We start from the raw sequence: 21,672 nt of genomic DNA on the forward strand, positions 1-21,672 counted from the left end.
TATCTAGATGAAGAACTAAAGAGAAGAACATAAAAATCACAACAAATGGCACTTCAAGAGATTCAACCTCTTCAATGTAAAAAATACTCACACAATTGTAACAATTCATGTAGCAATAACAAAGATGTAACATGTAAGTGGTATACTGGAGACGAACCTTCTTGAGGGCTTCCTTGATTTTATTAATTACCATCATAATTTTACCTTCTAAATGATTTTTTTCCCCCCCAGTAAAGTACAGTATGCAATTCATAATGGACTAAGAAGTGCTGAGTGCTCACAGTTTCCTTTAATGGATTAATAAATTTCACAGTAAATATGTTTGACTACTGGGGATCCTAACTTGGCATAATGGCAGTCCCGATTATTATTATTGTGGCCAGTCTGCTCCTTCTTGGAGGAAATGGGGTTTTTTTGCCACCACACACTGAGCTTTCCTCCTTTAGTAATATTACTTCAGTGCTGAATTAGCTTCAGTTAATTCTGCAAGCTCATTACTCTTTTATGACTGTGCACGTTAGTATTGCTGCATTAGCTCATGTGAAGCACTAGGACTTCTGGGAACGCTTGGGAACAGCATTAAACTGTGCTGCCCTATGAATTAATTTGCAATGTACTGAATAAGAATATGTCTCCTTTCTGAGCATCCATGTGGAAATTTTTTAATCTAAAAACTCATTAAATAAAAGCAGTGAGTAATGAACGTATACTATGAGAGTGACCTAGCTTTACTTGTCAGCATTACTAATACTCTTGTTTCGGCAATATGTGACAGGTAAGAGGTTTAATACATAGTGGAAGGCATTTTGTCTGTGGTTGTGTACATTGAAAATTCACCTGTTCGTGGACATGGATCAGTATAGTCATAAAACGAGGATTTTAGTAGCCAATAAAGGATCCTCCTTTGCTGACTGGAAGCTATGGAGAGGGACTACAAGCACAATGTGGTAGGAATATAAAACCATGCTTGACTGGGATAACCATCACTACTGTTTTGCCTAGTAGCATGTAGGGAGTTCTTTCAAGTGGCATTTCTGTTCAAATGCTCTGGAAGCATAGGACAGGAGTGTGTAACGTGTGATTTAAGTTGCACAAACTCTGTGGAAAAAGGACTAAGTAGAAGGGAAGAGGAAGTTCACAGAAGCAGAAAAGGGTAATCCGGAGGACATACGTGCCCTCAAAGCAGTGAGCCTATTTCCAGTCCAGGTTAAACCACGGCCCTCAGCCATTCCTGCTGGTCCAGGCCAAAAGCATTGTCAATGTTTTTCCACATACAGTGCTTGGTAATGAAGATGGGTACAGTAATCTTACTTTTACAGAGTACTGTGAGAGACTCCAGGTTCCTGAAAATGAATGATGGGCTCTCATTCCTCATCAGAACACTTGTCAACCTGTTCACAGAGCAGAAGTTCTGCAGATTTTAGGTGCTGTTTTGAACAGGTAATGTGAATAGGTATGAGTAAAACACAATTGTTAGATGTGGTCAGGGACCAAAGAAGCAGAAGAGCTCCAAAACACTCTGGAAGTAAACTGAATCATTTATGAGGTTAGATAAGGTAGTCAGAGGAGTGGTGGAATAAAATAATGTACAAAACTTTGACTTCAAGGATTTACATGTTGACATTAACACAATGTGATTAGAGGATTCTCTGATTCAGGCCTGGGGGCCAGGTACTTGTAAGGATGCCCAGACAACTGTGGAAGGCCATGTCTTGAGCTTTAACCCCATATTCTAAGAGGGCTGGGGGCCAGCTCCAAGCACTAATGGTATGAGCAGGCTAGACAATTTTGTGTGCTCTTGGTAAGGCCTTTTTTCTGGTGTTAAGTAAAGCCATTCCTGTAAGCAAATATGGCTTCCCTATTGCATGGTATACTGGCTCAGAGACTCTGCTGCAGTGATTGCTGATGCTCATCATATTAGAGATCTTAACAGACTGTAGTGTTAGAATATTCCATCAGTTATTTCACGGCTATCCAAGCAACTTAATATTTGGCCAAAATATGGCTAGTATGGCATAATATCCACAGATGAAGAAAACACTGAAAACATGCCAGTGAGCAAACTCCATGAATATTCTACTTACTGTCAATTTTGGAATATAATATTTTAAATTAAAGAAGATGATACTGTGTTTCAATGTACTATATCTTTCTGCCCTTGAACAGCATGAAGATATCCATTAGAAGTTACTGTGTAACATCCGGATATTATGACTATGAACACTACTTAACACATCTGAATTTTAGTGCAGTCCCTCTCTTGTGAGATCAGGTGAAATGGTATTTATTACCTTTGAGAATTACTGGAATAAAAAGAATCACTGTACAATTAAAAACAGCATCTATCTGTTTGCGATGAGCCCTTTGGCTGAATGTTATACAGGACGAAACAGAGGAACTTGGAGAGTTTGTTTGCATATTTAAGACTCGTAAAGCATGGTCAGCTTTGGTAGCAGCAATGTGATAAACTAAAACAATACCTTAGATACTGAGCAGTGCCTTTATGGTTCGGAAGGGCTCTTGAGGGTTGACAGAAAGGCTGTTGGGGCAGAATGTGTAGATGTCCTGTGTTATCCCAGACAGTATGCTAGTGACAAAGAAGTAGAAATCAATGGGGTGTGGTCAAAGTTCTCAGATTTTTTCTTTAAATTGTTTTACATTTAAAAAAGTTAAAATGTGAAGAATAAGGTATTTAGCTCTAGTGATAAAGAAAGCATTCTTTATTTGTAGCAAAGCCAGTTTTTATCTTGCTTTAACCAAGAGAAGGACAGACAAAGAAAAATAAATACAATAAAAAATGAAATCTTTATTTTTTGGCTCATTTGTAATATTGTTTACGTTGTTTATGATAATAACAATTTCCTGCATGCATTTCACCAACACATTACAAGTCAAAAGCATTTGTAAAAGAAAGATTCTACATTTAATGTTAGCTTGTGTATGAAACACAAAATGTCCTGATGTCCTTGATTATACAAATGTGCCATTTTGTTCTTGGGAAATATTGTGGATCCTATTTGTACAAGTCTAGTGCAGCGTGATTCAAAAAGAATAAGAACAGGCTATGTAAACAGACACTGCAAGATAGCAAGGATTTCATGAACAGTGAGACTATCTTGGAACTTCTGATGCAAACAGCGCTAGAAATTCGCACATTCCCCTAACACTTTCCTTGCTATGCCCTGTTACCAGATATAACTATTTGGAAACAAGCTGAGTTCCAGATTTACACAATTTACTTCACATTGAAATATATGCAAATATAATATTAAAACAAGATAGTCTACAAATACTCACTTTTTTTCTCATAGTGTGATGATGCCAGTTTGAAATTACTGTGGTTAGAAAGTCAGCCAAGTGAATGAGGAAAGAAAGATAAGAAACAGTGATCTAAACTTGAAGACACTTTTCTTATATACAAAACTGTTGCCAAATGGTGTTTCTTTACATTATTTATATATGCTAACCACATTTCCAACAGGTTAAACAGTTTGCAATATGGCCTGTACAGTCTGATTCTATACCATATAGTAGCCACTTCAAATTTAAAATGCAAAACTAAAGAAGCTCATAAACAGCTGCAAACTATTGCTTAATGATTTGAAAGAATGAGGTCTGGTTGGACAATTTGATTCACTTCACCACTGACACATGGCTTCCTATAGTGGAGACTGTGGACAGTGGAAGGAGCAAGGTACAGCAGCAAAACATTGACATGCATCAGTGATACTCTCCAAACTATCTATAATGACACAGAATACAGCATGTCCTGTTGAGCTCTTGCAAATTACCCATACTGTGGTACATATCTGATGCAATTCAATATGGCAAAGCCATTTAATTCTATGCTCAAATATACACAACAGTATACCGTTAATATTTACATGGAAAAGGGCATTTTATTGATTCATTGATGTTGGCCATAATGAGGGAAGACAGTAACTAAAGAACAGTCTAGGAAAAAATTTGAGCTGTTTGAAAAAAAAAAAGAAAACAAAAGAACTCCCTGGTATATTTTGGTGAAGCTATTTTTCCAGTGCAGAAACTGCACAGTATTTTTTAAGCTGTGAATATTTTAACAAAAGCAAGAACTTGTTCATGTTTAGTGATTTGCATAAAAATAAGTCATTGCAGATTCCTGTAAATTAGAGGGGATTTTCCAGGCACGTTGATCTGGATGCAGCCATACAAGTAGTTAGAATGCCTCAAATTTAAGAGCAACCCTGAAACACGGAAGTTCTTAAAATGTTTAGCTTTGTGCAATGTCGTATTTTCATTTACGCATGATTGACAAGCGCAGCATGCCTAGTCAAATCACTTCTATCTGTACATTATAGAGAATCTGAGAGTAGAACACCTGGTCCTCATACATCTTTCCCCAACATAAAACCTATTACAAAAATAGTCACATATAATAGTAAACAACCTGTGAATTAAAAAATGATAAATACACTAATACTGATTTTGTAAAAATATGACAAATGTAGCAGTTGCATTACAAACAGTGAAGAGGATTACTGTTCTACGTGTTTTGCAGTATGTGAAACACAAAAAAGTATCACTTTGCACTCATTTCATGCTCCGTGTTCTCTGTGGAGCCACTTTTTCCCCCATTCTTAGCAGTGTCAGCTGTAGTGAAAACAGTAACCTCTTGTCAAGTTTGTTACCCTGATTCACAGAGTCACAGTTTGATGATGAAGGTTCACTGTTTTGTTATAGGCACTGACATTAAGTATATATATAAGGAATATATACGCACACACACGCGCGCGCACACACACACACGCATATATATGTGTAAAAACTGTCGGTTTGGCATAAACCTCCTGCAGGAGTCCAGTTGATGCTTCATTCTCAAAGACTGTAAACAAGTTGTTCCACAAGCAGAATTCTTAGATCTTTATTTTTTATTTTCCCTGACATCTTTACCTTTGTAGTTCTTTTCTGCTTTATCTTTTTCATATTTTTCTTTGTCTGGCTTTGTTACACTGTCATAAGAAGGTGGGGAAGTTGTAGAGGAACTCTCATCTGTTTTTTCTGGAGTGGAGTTCCCATTTAGTTTATCAATAATTATCTCTTTTATAACTGGTCCATCTCCTTCTTTGTTTTTATTTTTGTTATATATACTAGACACCTTTTTAACTTTTTGCCTTAAAAGGTAATGCCTGTAAGCACGCTGAATAATGACAGCAGATACTTCCTCCTGTTTTCGTTTTAATGTGGTTGTAATTGGTTCATAGGAGACTTTAGAAGGATTGGCTGCCATAAACCGATCTTCCATCTGTATTCTGAGGGCGTCCATCTCCCCACTTTCCCCCAAAACACGCTTTGTGAAAGCAAACAAGATGTCAAGGCAGTGAATTCGGTCACCGCTTACCATGGGCAGATCCATTGCAATAAGCTGGACTTTGTTTGGTTTTGCTATAAGAAGAGGAGGATCTAATGAAGCTGCAAAATCTGATAGCTTACTGTATTCTATGAATTGTGTTGCATCGGGATCAAACTTCTCCCAGACTTCATAGAACATCTCAAAGTCATCCTCACTCAAGGGTTCAGCGCTTTCTTCAGTAGCAACACTGAAGTTCTCCAAAATCACAGCAATGTACATGTTCACCACTACCAGAAATGATATGATAATGTAGCTGACAAAGAAGAAAATCCCAACGGAAGGGTTGCCGCAGTCGCCTTTCACGGAGCTCCCCGGATGATCTTTGTTGGGGTCACAGTCTGGCTCCCCACTGTTAAGAATCGGGGCCAGCAAACCATCCCAGCCAGCAGATGTGGTAATTTGAAATAGGCAGATCATGCTGTTGCCAAACGTTTCAAAGTTGAACATGTCATCGATCCCAACTTCCCTCTTAACATAGGCAAAGTTGGACATGCCAAATATCGCATAGATAAACATGACCAGGAACAGCAGCAGACCAATGTTGAACAAAGCAGGAAGAGACATCATCAAAGCAAAAAGCAGAGTGCGGATTCCCTTAGCGCCTTTAATGAGACGCAGGATTCGACCGATTCTGGCAAGTCGGATGACTCGAAACAGTGTGGGGGACACAAAATATTTCTCAATCATCTCAGCTAAGAACATACCTGTTGAAAAGAAAGTGAATATTTAAAATACAATTTTATTAATTCATTACCTATAGAAACATTTATTTATTGCTGTTTCCAAAACAATCAGTATAGGGTGTCTATGTTATAACAAAACATCATACAAGTTATTACACTTTACTGAAATCTGTTATTAAGGTGGAAGCACCTTCCTTATGTTGAAATGTTATCTAGGAGAAGCGAAATAAGTAAAAGAAAGAAGACTGCTTGTGTCAAGGTAGCTAGTGTCTGTCTAAGCTTTCAGTTATTCCTAAGGCAGCCTGGAAAGAGAAGTTTCTGTCTTAGATCTAATTAGTTCTTGAAGCTGCCTATTACCACTGTCTTTTATAAGAACTATATTGGCTTAATTTCTGCAAATTAGTGATTTTTTTTACCTGAGGATCTACACTGTATCAGCACAGCTTCTCTCAGGTGTATCACTCTGTAAGACTTAAGTTTTGTCACACAATTAATTTGCACCTTGGAGAGTCATTAGCTTTGATTTGACAGAAATTTAAATATTCACCAAGACCTTAGTTAGCAAAAGCAATTAAAAATCTCATCCCCTTCACATACTTTCCCTTTTTAGTCCTGAAAACAAATTTGTGGTTAGTTCGCATATACCACTAGACATTCCTTTTTATATTTGTACATGTTAATCTAATGTGCCAAATAGTTCCTTTACATCTTTTGATGTGGAAGATGACAGTGAATGTAATGGGAGAAATAAAAATCTTACATGCAACATTTCATAAATTGTATGCTATAAAGTATGAAGATCTGAATCAACATCTAAGTCATATAGGAAACAGAAAATTTCATATTCAGTATCACAACATTCTTGAAACAAATGTTCTCTTTTCCTTCCACTAGTTCTTTCTTGAAAGGGAATTGCTCTTACCTACTATGGAGAGAATCACAACCACAAAATCAAAAATATTCCAGCCTATAGTGAAGTAGTAATGGCGAAGTGAAATCAATTTCAGGACACATTCTCCAGTGAAAAGGATAATGAACACCAGGTTAATCCGGGATAAAATTGTTTCCATTTCTTTACTCTGGTCATCTGTTTCTACCATCATTGTGACCATGTTAAGGCAGATAAGTATCATGATGCTGATGTCAAATACTTGTTTGGTTACAAAATCAAAGACCATGCCTTGGAATTTGTTCTGCAAAAACCAAAATGGAATACAGTTTATACTCTGAAAACATTCGTCTTTACAAATGCCAAATGGGAAAGCAAGTCTTTCCAAGATTGAGGAGTGCTGAGCAAGATCCATTGACAATACATCTGTTAATACACACCAAACCCATGCTGGTTTGTGTCTCATCCTGTTAGAGCAGATCAAGAAGTGTACCACTGTTGGCTGAAGGGACGGGAAGGGAAACAATGCAGTAACAATAGTAATAACATTGACAATTGGTATTATTGGTGTAAAAAAGGTGGTATACCTTGATACCCAGCAAGAGTACTAGCCAAATAGAAATTAATTTTCTTATCTTTATTCTTAGCTGGTTTCAGAATGCTAACACCCAGAGATGTCTCTCTCTTCCTTAAACTAACTGTGCATAGTGAGGTCGTTGGACCGCTGAAGTTGCATGTCTCAAACACACCATGACTGCAATATCCTAGTTTTCCTTTAGTACCTAGCTAAATGTTTATTGCCATATGTCTCTCCTTAGAAAGACTATTTTTAACCACTCGGTGCATAAGGTGCAACAGGTATTTTATTTTTTCCAAACACTGTAGGAGTTCAGTAAATAACAGAGTAGTTTCTTATCTTAGAGACAAATTTATCCTAGTTTATGCTTTACTCTCTAGGTCATTCTTTTATCCTGTAAGGTTATCTGCATCTGTCTTTCTCTTTCACATCAGGTGACCACTGCCCCCTTCTGTCTTCAGCAGCAAGGGCCAGTGCATCCCCATTTCCTACAAATTCTCTGGGAGGAGAAAAAACAGAAAATGAAGTTTATCCGTGGGTAACAAGAACCAATAAATGATCCAATCAACTGTACTTTTCTAGGACTTAGGGAATTATGAAATTTATCGTATTAACCTTATTAAAATCCTACAGTTCATACTTCAGCGTGTATGTTTTTAAGTGAAGCATGAACGATCTAGTCAGCTGAATTAAAACAAAAAAGGGGGGACAAATTCTACCTTTACAAGAAAATAAATGGAAAAAATATTTTCTTTCCAGACATATAACCTTCTCTTGTTGGCTAAAATCATATTCCCAAATGAGTGTTTAATATTAGGGGTATTAAAATCAAATCACTCTTACCACTGGCCTTGGTATAGGTTTCTGTGGCTTTTTGGATCCCAGTTTTTTCATTGCATTGTAATATTTCTTCTGTTCTTCTGTCATAAATATATCCTGACCTCCAAAGTAAAGAAATAATATCAAAACTAATTACTATCACGTCCACACATACAACACACTACAGTATGTCTCTCTGTAATATAATATTACATTTATATTTGATTTATATAACAAAAGTTATTTTTTTCGGTATTTATAGTGTGGATGCTCATATGCATTCCTAACACACAAAAGTCCCCCTTACTGGTGCCTTGTCAGGCTGATGGTTGATTTTTTCCAATGTCTGCATGCTCACTTTTGCTGGTATGGCTAAAATGGGTCTTACTATACTGATGCTGTTAAATACCTTGCTGATTAAGATATGTTTAGTGCATAGGAGCCTGGCTGGTGCCTTACATGTCCTAAGTTCTAGATAGACTTTTAGGATTACAGCTAGTCAGGTCTAAAAGTGGGGTAACTTTGAGGGACAAGTTGTGTCAAGGGTGAGTGTTTGGGTCTAATCTGAGGGTTTTAATGACAGCAAAAAAAAATCACCTTTGAGATAAACTTAAGAAAAGTAATCCAAATCATGCCATAGCAAATTATTAATTAAAACACCACTGGAACCTTGACTAACTCAGATTAGCCTTTGTTTGCAGATGCAAATGCTGCCAGTCAGATGTGCAACTGGCTGACTGAATTTCAGTATAAAGTAAATTGTGCTTATTGATGAGTCTGAACTACATCAGATGGAAACACAATGTCAAAATCACTGTCCACTAAACTGGATATTGAAGCCCAAAGCATGGCGTAAGTGATAGAAACCCTGAGGAAGTAGCCCTGGACATGTTTGTGGCTCTTTTAAGAAGCTAAAGAATATTTTCACAAGGAAAAATTTCTGTAGTACACAATTGACTTTTACCATAGATTCTTTTGGTACTGCTGCTTTTTATTTGGTGATCGGATAAAACCAAATCATATGAAACTGCTTTTTCATAGCATACAAAGATTTAGAATGATCCTGAGGTTCTAGTTCTTTTTGGAAGTTGAAGGCTAAGAATTGTGAGGCTTGAAAATATTTTAAATGTGATTATTTGTATTTTTAAAGTTATTTTAAATAAAACCGTATGCATTATCAATATAATTATTTTACACTTACTTCTATGTCAAATGTATACAGAAGAAAAATCCTTCTTTTTATACCTTTATTATTGCTAATAGATAATAGATTGTATTTGTGTCTAACAAGTTCATCTCATTTCTCACAAAAGTGTTAGAAAAATAGAGCTCTCTTGTACACATTTTTACTTGTATCTTTAAGCCTGTTCATGTGAGGTCTGTTGGACTTACTGTTAACCCACTGTTTAACTAGTTTGCAGAACTATTATCTACTGTATGAACACAGTGCTATATTGTATCTTCATTAAGTGTCAACAGTTTATAAAATTAATTAAAATTAATTTATCTTAATTCTTTAAAGTCTATTTAAAAGGAAACTCTTCCATGGCAGACAATATTACATCTAATCAAAAGAATAATGCACATTCCCTTTTTGCATCTTCATTTTGGCTCTTACACAATTTGCAAATTATTATGAACCGACTCATCATTTCTCCCTCTTTGCTTATCAAAATGCTGAAATGCAAAGGTCATATCACATCCACAGATTTAACACAGATTATGTTAAAAAGAGAGACATTTTTATTCAAGCACTTGAAATAACTTTTGATTTTTATTAGCTTACATAAATAAGTTATTAGTTCATTATAGCTAATAATATATAGCATTGTGGAAACATTTTAAATACTTATCTTCTTTTTTTGTTGGTTGAAGTTGTCTATAATGACACCAATGAAAAGGTTCAAGGTAAAGAATGATCCAAATATGATAAAGATGACAAAATAAAGATACATATACAAGTTGTCCTCATACTTAGGTTGATCTTCTACCTAAAAAATATTACAAATTTTATTAGCCATGAGAATACTAGGTGTAAAAACCAATGAATACAATTTATGAATAGGTATATGCTATCTCAGCTAGAAAAGCTATAAATTGCACTCAGTTATTAAAAAGACCCAACATGTCCGTTCCAATCAGTATTTGGAGAACTAGAAGCTGACTGAAGGATTACTCATGGAATTTTAAAGTAAATGTGCACACAGATATGTTTAGGTATGTACATATACACAAAGTTCCTCGTATAGAAGGAAGAAGCAATGTGGGACTGAGAGCAGTCATTAGTACTTAAACTTTTAACAGCAGAAATTTAAATATTTTATATTGTGTTCAGTATATTTTCGTACAACAAAATCGATCAATTTTACTATCGCCCATATCTCCCTGGAACTCTTTTGGTCTTACATGAGTGTTCTTACATCCAGCTAAGAACAGATGCTTTCAATAAACTTCTACTGAGTATGTGTTTTGTGAAACCCATTTAATTGAGGCACATTTCTAAGGAGGATTTTGTTAATGTCTCAATTCTTCCAGATTCCACATCTCAATGCCTGCACCTCTACTGCACAATGTGCTAGAGTGTAGAAATGCTGAAGTTCATGAAACAGGATATATTACTCTGGGAGACAAATATCACTGTGTGGTGATGGATATCACTAATGTGACTATAACCTAGGTTGTATAGAACTAGTTCAGGCATCTGTATTGCACTTTTTTGTGTAATGTAAACATAGTTTTAGGTTTGTAGCCAAGATAAAATTCTAATCCCTAGAAAACTTAACAGATGATCTTCAACCTTAAAATCTAATTTCACTTAAATAACTAGATAACATAAGTGCTCAACCCAAAGAAACAACGAAATGCAGTTACAAATTATAAAACAAAATTAATATATTCAATAAGTTATAATTACCTTACATAATCTTAAATTAATTCATACTCATGATTACCAAAGGAAGTGGTTAAAAATCCTCTCTTCGTTTTTTTCATTAATATTAGCTTTTCCAAAAAAAGTCCAGTTAAGTTAATTTAACTTATTTGGCTAAACGGAAGAAAGTGGAATTAATTCTTTCCAATACAAATTCTAAGATTCATGAAGTTACATAAAAATTCCTTTCTAAACTAAATGTATCTGGAAAAAACATGTATTTGGTGCTGATTATAATTCTTAATATTATTGTATGTGTAGCTGTTTAAATTCTATACTCTATATCAGAAAATAACCAGTAGATGGTCTTTGAAAGTCTTACACTTACATCTCGTGAATCAACAGCAGCATACATAATATCCATCCATCCTTTGAAAGTAGCCTAGAAATAAAATACAGTTGTTTATCTTCCCTATAAAAATTAATAATGTGGAAAATAACTAGGTCACAGCATTTGGACCTTAACTTTTAATAAAATCATATCTAAATTTATAAACCACATCTAATAACACAGGCATAATAAAATATTTTTCATAGTAATACTAGTTTTTTTGAGAAATTCTTTTTTAGGTATTTGAAAAAGTAAAAATCAGGCTCTGAAGGTCTCAGCAAGGGCACAGTGTGTTTGGAGCTGCAGATGCTTACTCTGCACATGAAGGAATGGTAGACTCAGATAGACATTAATGATGGACATGTTCAGGTAGAATCTACTAGAATCACTCGTGGTGACAGCCATTTTATCAAGTTTACAGCATGAATTGATGGAGTCAGCAATACAACTTCCAGACAGATACCAACATGCATCTGAATGTTTTTGCTATGGCTAAACCGTCATTGTATTTTTAGAAATGTTTTAATCCCACATAACTAAAAGGAATAGACTGTCTTCATAATCAAAATATACATTGGTTCTTGAGGGATAAGATTTACAGAAGACCAAGAAATGAACAGTTGAAAGAGCTGTGATTAATTTTTATAAAACTTTGGGCTGAGTTCCTATAGAGACTTTATTCTAGGTAGAATAAAGAGTAAAAAAGATCTGCCATCATTGCTCTAAGGAGGTGATTTTCCTGGACATGGAGTGTCAGCTTTCTGAGGAACACCAAAGGGTTGCTGTGACATGATAGCTGAAGGTGCCAGAGCCTGCTCACTAGCCAGATTTTCCAAGCTTATTCACAATAAAGAAAAAAACAAAGAGCTAAAAAGCCTGTGAAATGAACAGCTGAAGAGCATGTCTCCTGAGGAGATCCAGGAGAGGAACCATCCCAAGGAGGATATTTGCATCTGTGCTTGTCAAAAGTGAGCTTTGGTACTTTGGTCCAGCTGCTAGTTTTCACAGCAGAAAACTTGCACTCTGGGAGTGTTCATAGCCTCTTGAATCTTGCAGTGCAATACAGATTTACTAAGAAGGTATGCTTGGAGCCAGGCTTCATAGATCTTTCTGGCTTAGTTGACAATTGACAGTTATTTGGTGCACTTTGCATAGCACCATTAGAAGAGAAGCAGAGTTTGATAAGAGCAATAAATACAGAAGAGTGGAGGGATAATGTTAATGGAGACAATCAGCTGAAGAGGTGACATGATACATGCTCAAGGATCCCTTAATCTCTGCAGGAAAAGTAAAGGGCGAAAGGGAATATTTGAAAAGAAAAATAATGAAAAATCAGAACAAAAATAAATAGAGAAGAACGAAAGGTCCACAGTAGTGATGTAGTAATTAAAGAATGACACTGCCTGGATGGGTGACACGGATGACATTCAGACACAGCTTCAAGGGACTAGAAGTTTTCCCTATACATCTTCAGAGGCAAGTGTTGGTAATAAGATCATTCACTTTAATCTCTAGTACAAGGATAGCAATGAGATCTGAAGTCAGAGAATGAGAATCATCATTCAGTACTACTCCTCAGCACATGAGAGTCACATTGCCTTTAGAGACAATTTTAAGCCAGGTGGTTAATTTAGGAATCAAGGTCAGCTAGGGATACTGACCTGCTCCAGGACAGAAGGGACAAGCGTATCATTCTTAGATAACTTGGTGATACCAGAGCAGTAACAATCCCATGACATTTCTGACATCTTTTCATACAGTGAAGCTGTATGTCAAGTTATAGACAAGTGATTCTACAGAGCTCAATCATCTAAGCATAATTGCTTGCTTTCTTGCTTGTGTTTTGGGTCAGATATCAGCTATCAGAAGCTCCATTCTAAGCCAAGGAGCCTGTAAAGAGCTAAGGTCTTTACTTCTCTTGTCATAAGTAAAAAGTACACTCAGTACCTAGAACAAAGATGTTTCTGTATCACAGTGCATAGGAAAAGGACTTGAAGGGGAAATACAATTTACAGACGTTGTATAGGTAGCAGGAATTAATAGAATGAATATGCCATGTAATACAATAACATCTAATACTTCACAAGTATAATACTGCAAGTAACATAATATTTATTTAGTATATTATAATGACTCTTTAACAAGCATTAATGGAATATGATAGTTATAAATCATGAGTATTTTTTTGTGATAAAAGTATTTTATATTTTCCTATTTTACCCATAGTTTAATGTCTTTGTAGTTTCATGTACTTAATGAAATATATTTGTTTTAGTAGCAAGTGCTGTTTATCTGCAAACATCAACAGAAAGCGTTATATGATTAATCAGACCTAATACTCAATTAGGATCTGTCTATCAGTAACTATCCATATTCTTCCCAATGGGCAGCTCCTACTTCTCTCAGAGGATTTCAGAACTCTTACACAAGTATTATGATAATAAAGAATTGGCTCCAGGCTACATGAAACGCTGGGTGCCCCAATCTCAGATCTTGCATTATTTATGATTCCTTTCCCTAAACCCACTTCCAGGTCTGGAAAATCAAGCCCCTGTTAAACAAATATCTGCACTGGAGACACCAGGTTGACATATTTTTATTTTCACCATTTAACTTACAAACTGATTCCATAAATGAGTATAGACATGAAGAAAAATCCACTCTACCTTGACCAGGCTGTTGACAAAGATTATTTCACAGTGCCAAAAGTGCCTCGATTAATGGATTTTGACTGTGAAAGATGTTGCTGTGTATGTATAATGATACCTAGGAACAGATTACGTGGTAGGTATTGGCAGTAGTTGCTCACTTCAGACCAGACAGTCAGTTAGGATGTCTGCCCTCTTTTAAGCTGCTGTCTGCCCTCCTGTCTTACAAGATAACTGAGCTCATAAAGGAGAGGAGAGACCTTTTTAATAATTAGAGGGACCTCTGAGCCTTGTCCACCATGGCAAGACTCATGAAATGCATTCCTGAAGCTTATACTGTGCACCACTAAAAAGATTCTTGTACCTTTTTCACTTATTATTTTCACATTATTATCATCATCATGAGACTGTATTCCCTAGCCTTGGAATGGAAAGTTACTCTACTATCATTAATACAAAAATTACAGGTAACAGTGCAATAGAGTTGTGTAAGCTGTATATCATTGCTATGAAGAAATTATTCCACTACTCAACAGTCTTAACTTGCCCATTTTTCCTAGACTAATTTAAAAAAAGCAATAAGAAAATATATAAATTTACTTACTACTTGAAGCAGAGCAAGATATCCAGCTCCTACATTATCAAAGTTTACTTTCACATTTTTCCATCGGGCACTTTGATTGTTTTTTATGAGTTCCTCACACTGAGTATAATTGTTGACATCACTGACATCAAACATCTCACCAGTTGTGGTGTTGACACAGTGATAGAATTTGCCAGCAAACAGATTTACTCCCATGATGCTGAAGATGAGCCAGAATATAAGACAAACCAGCAATACATTCATGATAGATGGAATTGCTCCTACAAGGGCATTTACAACCACCTAGTGTACAAATTAGACAAAATAGCCACTTAGTTTATGAACAGAAAAATAAAAATACTTTAAAAATGTTAAAACAGTATTAGTATGGAATGGACAGTTAAAATATCACATTAAAAATTTAAGGGGGAAACATTATTTGAGGTTCAATAAAAACACTAATGAGATTGCAAAAAGCAAGAAATAAAATTATGTGGAAACCAAGACAATGCAAAAGTATGAAAAAAACTCCAAAAGCAAAAGAAAACCTGTTAGTAGCAAGATGGATTCTTAGAATTTGTGTGCTCTAGAGAAAAAGAGAGAAATAAATGTTAAATTCCAACAATATAAATCAAAACCTATAAATAGAAAATAAACCAGAAAAGATCAAAGAATGATGATGTGGAAGACTGAATAAAAATGTCTGCACATAAAACTATCATCACTAATGATTTTATTCTCAGAAACTTTATGTATATATTGGCACCAGTGTATTTTAGCATCTACATACAACATAACATAATTAAGCACATCTTATTTAGTTTTTATCAACAGCATCTGCTATAAGTCTTGGTTTTAAATTGCCTGGCTCACTACGGTTTCTCTTACACTTATCTGTTAGGGTTTTTTTAATTGGCTGCATTTAATACGATTGAGCTATTCTATCTAGGCAAGTGACAGTAAAAGATCAGATGAAATCCCTTGACAAAAATTTTCTTTCACTTATTGTGATTGAACTAAAAGAAAGCTACAGATATGCAGACGATAATTTTCTACCAAATCAGTAGAGACTGCAGTAGTTTTTTGTGTATGGTTTCGAAAATAGTAGTATTTTTCAATTCACTAATTTGACTGAAAGGAGTCTGAGATCAATGGAGATTTTGCCCATTTAGTAGATAGGGACTTGCAGTGCAAACCATGTAAAACATAGTGGTGATGATGATGTGCCACAGGACACTCTCCCCTACACTGGTTAGTGCAGCCACCTGTAGAATATCAGCAGCTTCAACCCAGACAGGAACCACACTATTTATTTGGAAGCTTAAGACCCAAGACCAAACTATAAATATGTATTGCAGCATCTGGCTTTTTTGAGGTGAAAGGTTAAGAGGAGTTTTCTCAGTAACGTTACCTTGTTAATTTTTTATGCATCGTTTTTTCCAGGAAACAGCATAGTCTGCATTTTCAGCAGACAGCTCATAATAGTTTGGTTTGGGGGTTTTGTTTGTCAGATTGGCAGAACATGAAAATAATAATTTACTCAAAAGGAAGGATTTAGCTGTGGAGGAGGAGAGGTAAGATGGCAGTAGATGCATTCACATGAAGTAAAGGACACTAGCTGAGAATATGATTTCTCGTCGCTCCCCTTCTATACTTCCAACCCCATCCTTATTTCACTATCTGTTCAGAGACCTTTTCCCTAATCCTACAGCATTTATTGTGGGATTTTTTTCTCCAGGCAGGTAGAGAGGGAGCCACAGGGAGCCTTTAGTTTCTCGTGTGTCACTGTTGTCAGCTTCTTTACCTTGTTTTGTTTTGTTTTGTTTTCTGGCTAATCCTGTTCCATCCTGAACCACTGGCAAACTAACAGAGAATAGAAGTTAGCTACAGAAATTTATAAAATGAAGTCCCTAGCTAAACTGGAGAAAAAACCCCCAACCCTCTGCTCTAAAATGTCTCATGTCCTTTTACTTTTCTATATAGGTCCACAATTCAATGGAAATTTTAACAGTCAGGGGGCTGGAATAACACAACTATGCAGCAGTGAGCAGGCAAATTTAATGAGCTCAAGGTGTAATATCAAGGTGTAATATCCAAGCTGTACACGCCTTGTGTATAAGGACATGCTGGAAGGCCTTTTTTCCACACATTTTTGCACACATTCCCATTCTAGAGTTCTTTGCAGAAGGCATGGGTGTCACACTTCTACATTAATTTTTGTACGCATACATTCATTCAGACTCATTCATTTTATCTCACCCTCATTCCTTCAAATCGTGACAAGGCTCTTAAAGGTCTTAAAGCTCTTAATGTCCGAAGCGATTTAATGGCACCAAGTTCAGAATAGCCCAAAGCATTGGCTATTAAACTAACCAATGAGACCTATAAATATACAGAAAAAATATTATTATAAAATTGTTCTACACTTTATTTAAAAAGAATACAGATTCAATCAACAGAAAGATCAACAGTGACAAATGGAAGAACACCATTCTTGCCTATAGTGACATTGGAGGCCCAATCCTACAATTTTCACAATTTGCCTCAAAAGGCAAAAGGTCATATGAATGCATGTTTGAAAAAGGAATATATGCTATTAAATGTCTGTTATGGCTGGGTAGGGTTTAACAGTTGGATGGAAGCACACTGTTGGTGAAGGGTAAGATTTTCAGAAATATTTAAAGACTAAATAGCCATATTTTCAGTAACTTCATTAAGGTTCAACCTTCCAAGCAATTTAAAATTCTGAATACATTAGGACAGTTTACTAACTATTGACAATATTATTAATATGTATAATCACTAATAATTTGCTAAATAATGTAGTGGTTAATTAGGTTTTGTTATAAATATTACTTCTAAGTCAAACACTCAATTCATAGCAACAATAGCCAGGGTATCTATGAAATATATATTGACAGAGGTGGTACTTTCTCACTTGCCTGACAACTGTCTCAATAGTCTTTTTTCTCTTCTAAGTTAAGATAGGATAGCTATTAACAGATGCTAGCATTATAACAGTAAGTGCTTTATTATCTACAATAGTAGTGAGCTCCTGACTCATGTTACCGCCATTTTATTATAAGCCAATCCACTCCCAGAAGGAGCAATTAATTTGCTTCTCAAATGGAACTGAATTTTAAACAGTGTTAATGTGAAATAATTTAATTTACTTACTTTGAGCAGTTTTGGAGAAAGGAGTGGGGAAATATCATACCTTACTCATATCTTATTCAGTTCTACCACCAAAAGCATAGAAGACACATAAATGAACATAGACATATTTCAGTCCTTGAAAAAAACCCTCAAATGTTCATTTCTGTACCTCAGTCTAGAGAGTTCTTCAAATAACTGGCTGTACAGAAATAGGCATTCACTGATAATGGTGGTAAGATTTTGCCCATTATATGAAAAAGTAGTTTCCTGTTAGTTGTATCCATAAAGAACAATTAGATGAATCACAAACACAAAAGTTACAAGATCATGTCTCAGAAGGACAATCTGAGAGCAGATAGAAATCAATTATTCATTACTCTGTTGCTATGTAAATGAATCTGACAGAAAATAGTATTTTAGTGAATTCATATCACTGTACCTTTCAACTGGATCACATGTCAGGATGTAATTCTTTTTATCAAAGGAAGGCTTATTTTGTTGCTGTAATGGCTAAGTTTGTAAAGGAACTTGCTGTGATTTATAAGCATATTTAGAAGAATGTCTTACTGATTTTCTGTAGTCTGTAACTGAAATCTGTTCACTTACCAGAGATAACATTAATGTTTCTGCCTTTACATTAATTATTGTCATTAACTGTTATTAATAATTGTCATTAATACAATTTATTTGTCCTTTGATTCTACAGTGAGAGAGTTCTTTTTTATCCTTAGCCACTCTTAATATATTACAGAGATAACAGGACATGGAATTCTCTCTATTTTTAATAAAATATTCATTGATTCACTCACATCAACAAGATACCCAGACATGACAATAAACTTTAGTGTAAAGACAGCATATTTTACAGATTAAAAATAAACTATGAAATGTGTATTAAAAAAAAAAAAGTCTCTCCCTGGGAGAGCAAGACATCTCTCTTAAAATTGAACTCACATTAATGGCTCCTTCATTTTATACTTTTCTTCCCAAACTAGCAGTATGCCTTAGCCATCTTTCACAAACAAGACTCCATACAAGCCAGTTACGTAGCTGTAGCTCCTGTAACTTCAGTGGCATTGTGTATATTGGCAGGTTTTAGGTTCTGATTGTAAATCATTCTCCGGCCTAGTTTTCACTTTCCATTTCAACCTATTTGCAGTTTTCTTACCATGGTGCTAGTGCTTTTACATCATAAACCTGAAGTTGTTTCAGAGAAATACTTCATCTGTTGTAAACAACATAACACAAACACAATTTCCTCTGAAGGACAGTTCAAATGAGAGACAAAGATCTGCTTGGAATTCTATGATACTAATTCTATTCTATGTACAAGGTAAGTACAGACAGCCGTTCTGCACTGCTTTGGTTTTCTCAGTCTTCTTAGCTTGGTCTTCTGTCATCTGTTCCACCTGTTTTGATGCTAGTAGGTGAGAAAATAAATGTCTCTGTACACTGATAAATAGATAAATTTCTTTCTTTTGGTACAGAAATGCATGCAGATGCAGTAATTTTAAGAAATGAAAGTGAGCTCAAAATGGTGGAAAGAATTTTTACATTCGTGTCCTAAAACTGGAGGGTTGTGTGTCCACATTTTTGTGTATGGATCTTCTAATGTAAACTATCTGTTGCAAAAAATGTTTTGAAACTTAGCAGTCACAATTAGCCCTACTCAAGATCTTCAGTCAGGGTTGTCATCCGAGCCAGACTGTTGGTCATACACCTCCACATTGACTTTATTTCTATTTAGGCCTGGATTTTTAGTCCATATGAATTCTGGGTTACTTGCTGAGGTGGCTAATTTATGTGATTTCATTCCAGGTCCTCAGTGGCATATGGCCCTCCTCACTTCCAACGCTGCTTATCCTATCTTTCATGTAGTTTAAGTGTTCAGGTATTACACTTAACTAGGAAAAAAAATAAACTGCAGGATTTGGAAAAAAAAAAAATCCAAAGATTTTTCTTTCTATTGAAAAGTTAATGACTTTTCTTAAATTTTGAAAAATAGATACTATATTATCAGTTTTCTAGACAGGTATTTTTGACACTCTCGGAGACAGGACATTGGACCCAATGTAGCCTTTCTCATGCCTTATGTAGCCTTTCTTACGTTATGGTCCTATACTAAGATAATATCACTTTTTCTATAGGTACTTGGTGAATAACTTAATTTATGGTATTTTACTGGCAAGTATTCAAAATTCATTTTGTTTAGATGCATAATTGCAAGCTGTGATTCTGTTCCCTAACTAGCTGAACAAGAGCCTTAGGTTTCATGCATATATCATCTGAATATCCCTTTGAATGAATTAATTAAATTCATTAATTTCTGGATTATCCAATGTTATCATAGTGTACCATGTTAGGATACACATAAAGACATATGAGACTGTCTAGGAAGACAAAGTGACATCTCTTTCTGTATCTGGTTTCCCAATACATCAATATGCTCATCATCTTATTTCTTCTTATTTTTATTATGAAGTTGTCAAGGCAGCAGTTGCCTCTTAAGTCTGTGCATACAGCATTTAGTATATTAGTATAATGTGACCCTGATCTTTTCCAGAATGTTGCTGCTGAGTTAATTGTTCTGAAAAGCTAATAAAAAGGTTGAGAGAGCACAGTTTAATTAAATTACTTTAACTGTTTTAACAAATAAGCATGAAACATTTTTAACCATATGAATAAATATTATATGAGCCATCAATATGACCAACTTTTAATGTACTATACAACAAGCCCAAATGGAGGGTTGTTTTGCTACATTTAATTGTTCAAAAACTGTACCCCATAGAATTTTATCAGGCATAAGCAATTTCAGGAAGGTCAAAGATTTCATTCCACTTACAGATTCATTACTGCCCCACAGTATTTGGCAAATACATGATTTGTTTTAAATGTTATGTATTTCCATTTCATTCAAGTACAATTTATTAACAAAATAATTTAGAAATAAAGTGTCTACACCAAATTATAGGACTACCTTATAAAGTTTAAAAATATACAGCATAAACCAGTATCCACTTATGTAAGATTACACATCATAGCAGAAAACTATACAAATTTAATAACTGACAAAATCATTGGGTATTCCCAGATTCCCTATGGCCTTCCCTGATGTCCCATCTCCTGCTTTGTATGTGGCAAAGAGAACTTAGAGTCATTACAGCTGTACATCAAAACCTCGACATAATAAACTCATGACAGATGGCTTCTGGAAAAAGGGGTAAGATCAAAAACCAAGGTACAGGATGACATAATCTATAGCATCTATTTGTATTGGGTTAAGATATTACTGTCTCAAGCCTTTACTGGATACTTCTGCCAGAATTAGTCTCCCCCCAAAAAGCAACTATGTCCCTGCTTCTCAGCTACCTGCATCCAAAATTCAGTCTCTTAGATTAAACCACCGATAAATGAGTTTGAACTAATTTACCAGACAGTGATTTGGGGTAGATAAGGAACTCCACCCAAATATCTGCTCCTTGCTACAGATATTGTTGCATCCAGCAGAAGAGTGGGGCAGAGAGATGGCATGATAAGGTCCTCAACTGAGGTAGCCAGATGTCATGGCTGTAAACTGACAGAGGCAAAAATTGCCATTTCTTTGTGCAATTATTAAAATCTAATTTGGTCACAATCACTGAGAGCAACTATGGCTATTTCTTACA

The 21,672-nt window shown here is 35.3% G+C and overlaps 1 protein-coding gene across 10 annotated transcripts in view; it reads right to left on the reverse strand.

Moving 5' to 3' along the window:
* Positions 1 to 4,900: 4,900 nt before the first annotated feature.
* The window catches only part of LOC104029146 (sodium channel protein type 2 subunit alpha), a 60,726-nt gene continuing 43,954 nt past the window's right edge, over positions 4,901 to 21,672 (reverse strand). For 7 of the 10 annotated variants that reach the window (XM_075710730.1, XM_075710727.1, XM_075710733.1 and 4 more), the window contains exons 20-26: positions 17,108 to 17,230; positions 14,870 to 15,151; positions 11,615 to 11,668; positions 10,211 to 10,348; positions 8,382 to 8,486; positions 6,995 to 7,265; positions 4,901 to 6,093 (exon numbers count right to left, since the gene is read on the reverse strand). In XM_075710730.1, the coding sequence (XP_075566845.1) occupies positions 4,901 to 6,093; positions 6,995 to 7,265; positions 8,382 to 8,486; positions 10,211 to 10,348; positions 11,615 to 11,668; positions 14,870 to 15,151; positions 17,108 to 17,230 (2,166 nt within the window). Of the gene's footprint in view, positions 6,094 to 6,994; positions 7,266 to 8,381; positions 8,487 to 10,210; positions 10,349 to 11,610; positions 11,669 to 14,869; positions 15,152 to 17,107; positions 17,231 to 21,672 lie in introns of all 10 variants that reach the window. The other 3 variants (XM_075710734.1, XM_075710729.1, XM_075710735.1) reach the window with 1 other exon arrangement.

Source organism: Pelecanus crispus, chromosome 5 (genome assembly GCF_030463565.1).
Source record: "Pelecanus crispus isolate bPelCri1 chromosome 5, bPelCri1.pri, whole genome shotgun sequence".
NCBI classification, from domain to species: Eukaryota; Metazoa; Chordata; class Aves; order Pelecaniformes; family Pelecanidae; genus Pelecanus; species Pelecanus crispus.